The 3,322-nt window shown below is 43.6% G+C and overlaps 1 protein-coding gene across 1 annotated transcript; it reads right to left on the bottom strand.

Moving 5' to 3' along the window:
* Positions 1 to 699: 699 nt before the first annotated feature.
* On the bottom strand, positions 700 to 2,514 carry LOC148028617 (ras-related protein RABA5d-like). The gene is made up of 2 exons (XM_087687415.1): positions 2,002 to 2,514; positions 700 to 1,228 (listed from the first exon to the last, which is right to left on the bottom strand). Exons 1-2 carry the CDS (start codon positions 2,330 to 2,332, stop codon positions 888 to 890), a joined length of 672 nt encoding a protein of 223 aa, XP_087543541.1. The 5' UTR covers positions 2,333 to 2,514; the 3' UTR covers positions 700 to 887.
* Positions 2,515 to 3,322: the final 808 nt, after the last annotated feature.

The raw sequence follows: 3,322 nt of genomic DNA on the forward strand, positions 1-3,322 counted from the left end.
ATAGGGAATTGTAAGAGAACGCTAATAGATTTGAAAATCTCACCAGCTCATCTCGTACTTTCAGATCATGTGGAGTTAGATTCCGATAGGAAAAGCTTACAAACATGAAGAGGATGCATATAAAGCTTACAAATGTCATTCAATACAGTAATGGATACTGCAATTGTACCGCACTCAATAAGTCCATATTAAGAAGAGCTTACAAACAAGTGCAATCCATGCCATCCTATGCAGAGTAAAGCAGAGTTGCTGTGAAGTTAATGTCAAAGCTTCATACTTGCTCTAGATTCTCATACTATTTTATCTAACTATCAAGGATAAAAACTACAAAGAATTTCTCTTGTTACAAAATTAGTTTGAGAATCCAATTCATTCATATCATTTTAGGATTTAGGATGCTTGAGAGCTTTTCAAGATGGATATAAAAAACAATATTACCATTCTCTTCAATAAACTACTTCAATACTTTCTTTACGTTGTGGGTTTGAAACAATGTTTGCCTTAACATTTCCTTTTCCTCCCAACTAAGTTCAGAGAACAAGCCCATTAGCATGTGTGCTATGCACTTCAGTGTCAAACCCAAAAAGGTATGAAACACAAGTTCTGTCAAATAAAACTGGTGTACGTGCATGCATAGTTTGCTTAATAGACTAACTATTAGACACATTACAAGAATGTTTACTGCATGGACATCATTAGTGTGAGAAATGCACAATAATTGTTGAAAGAATGGCAATGCTGTGCTGTAGTGGCTGGTGATTATGTAAGTTATCAGCTGTGCTCAACAGTTCCATTGTCCTTATTAAGCTGTACAGTTTCTCCTGATTCACAAAACTACTATCTCTGCTGTCTATCTATCAGCTGGTGTGAAGAACTCTGACATATGTTTAGCTTTGGGAGCAACATGTGGACCTCCTAGTTTGCTGAACATCAATGTTCTCTTCTGAGAGTAAGTCTGAGAGTGTGAGTCGCTCACTTCTGCTCACAAACTCAGACTTGTCAGTGGTAGCAGAAAGGGCTTTTTTGCTGGTGTGGATGATATGGATCTCCTTCACCACATTGTCAAAGGCAGCCTTGACATTGGTTGAATCCAGGGCTGAGGTCTCAAGGAACATGAGACCCTCTGACTCTGCATATGCTTTGCCTTCTTCCACAGATACATCTCTCAAGTCTTGCAGATCCCTTTTGTTCCCAACCAGCATTACCACAATCATGTCATCTGTAAGCCCTGCACACACATTAGAAAAAAAGAGTCAGACCTGGCCCTCCCTCCATGTACAACACACGAGCAAATGCACAAATCTGGCAGTGCATCACGTCTCTACACATACTGTCCCACCAACCAGATATGTGAAATGCCTTAGACACAGCAATAAAGCAACAGCTGACTTGCAGCACTAACTTCTTATGGAAGATCACTAGGTCTTTGTAATGCCCTCTGGATCACCGCATGATTTCATTGTGAGGGATTAAGCAAGATCAGGAAGGTCTCTCTTGCAGCAGCAAGGTCTTTTTTGTTTATTTTCTGTTAGACCCACACACCTGAACACCCACATGGGGGGCACCTTCCCCTCCAAATATTAGCCATGAAACAACATAGGCATCTCCTATGAACACCAAGGATAATCTGTGTGCCAAAGCAAATGGCAAAGCTTGATTGCAACTGGGATCCTCCTGGTTCACTTGTGTTAACCATGATGAGAGGGTCTTACATGAAGATCATGATGAGGGCAATATCATACAGATATGCTGTTATTTGCTGTCGTTCGGATGCAATGCACTTTTCAGCAGCAGGACAAGGGTGCGATGCCTCAGAACACGAAGCAAAACCCGTTAACAAAAATGCAGGAGAGCCTACACAATCAATTGCATTGCTTCGAAGCAGGTTACACAATCAGTTACATTCCATCAAAGCAGGCTGCACAATCAACTGCAACCCATCAAAGCAGATGCACAGAACAAAAGGACAAAGGGGAAGGGTTTAAGCCACGATTTACTTACTTCTCAATTCTTCCAGCCATCGAGGGGTGCTGTCGAAGGTCTCCCGCCGGGTGATGTCGTACACGAGAAGAGCCCCATGGGCACCGCGGTAATAAGTGGTGGTGACCGCGCGGAAGCGCTCCTGGCCGGCAGTGTCCCACAGCTGCACCTGTACTAGCGGCCCCTCGGGGATCTGCACTCGCTGTGTTCGGAACTCCACTCCGATGGTGGCCTTGGACACCTGCTGGAATTCATTCCTGGCATATCTGGACAGGAGGTTCGATTTGCCGACTGCAGAGTCCCCTATCAGTACTACTTTGTAGAGGTAGCCTTCTTCACTGTCATCGTCCATGAAAGCTCAAGAAAGCACGACAGCTCTCTCTCTCTCTCTCTCTCTCTCTCTCTCTCTCTCTCTGTTTTCCAATGGCTGAGCAAGGCCTGCGTCTTTTTCTTCATGGTTATCAGGGAAAGTGTGATGATAGGCTGCCTTTCGCTGTTGACGTTTGATGTTCTGTTGCTCCTTTACAGCAGTGGTTCGATTGTCATGCATCTCTCTCTCTCTCTTTCAATTTCTTTCACACTTTCGGTTAGCGCCACTGGCCACACACCACACAGGCAGAAGCACAAAGTATGGTCACACCTTGAAATGCCCCCCCGGACCCCCCCCCCCCCCCCCCTTTAACACATCGCCAGGCCACACGCTGCCATTTAGGCGATTTTGACTAACTATAGCCAATTAGGCTGATCACTTCCCCCTATTCTGATCTTCTTCTCCGTCATGTATAGTTGCCAATGGAGGCACCACAAAGATGGAAGATGCTAACTAGCAGTAAAAGTAGTGGCAACTGTAGTACTAGATCAGGATTAATTGCTCTTGCTCATGATGGTGGGATCTACTAGTACTTCGTGCACTACCAAGCCCTATACAGAAGGATGGACATGGACACGACTAAAATGGATAGTCCCAAAAGAGCATATAAGTAGTACCTTTCCCTCTTTGCTAGACGGCAAGGTACCACTTGAGGCTACATTAATGGCAACTTCCAAAATAGTGGTCTTGTAAGCCAAAGGCTCTATCAAACATAACAAACAATTATTGAACCTTGAGAGCAATCTAGCATTGAAAGCTAGACATTAGCCCCTCTTCAATCTTAGTTTTACCTATATTGATCGTGCAGCAAAATGTTGGAGCTTGAGAGTTGGAACAAACCTAGAATGGATAGTTCCCAAAAATTGAACCTTGAAAGGAGATGCAACGTACCAACTAAGAGCAATGCTAACCGAATGATAGTTGAATCACAACCAAATGATTAGATCATTTTTCTAATGAATGCCGACTTTA

This window comes from Lygodium microphyllum, chromosome 11, assembly GCF_053477565.2.
Source record: "Lygodium microphyllum isolate KBCC chromosome 11, Lygodium_microphyllum_v1.1.10, whole genome shotgun sequence".
Taxonomy (NCBI): Eukaryota; Viridiplantae; Streptophyta; class Polypodiopsida; order Schizaeales; family Lygodiaceae; genus Lygodium; species Lygodium microphyllum.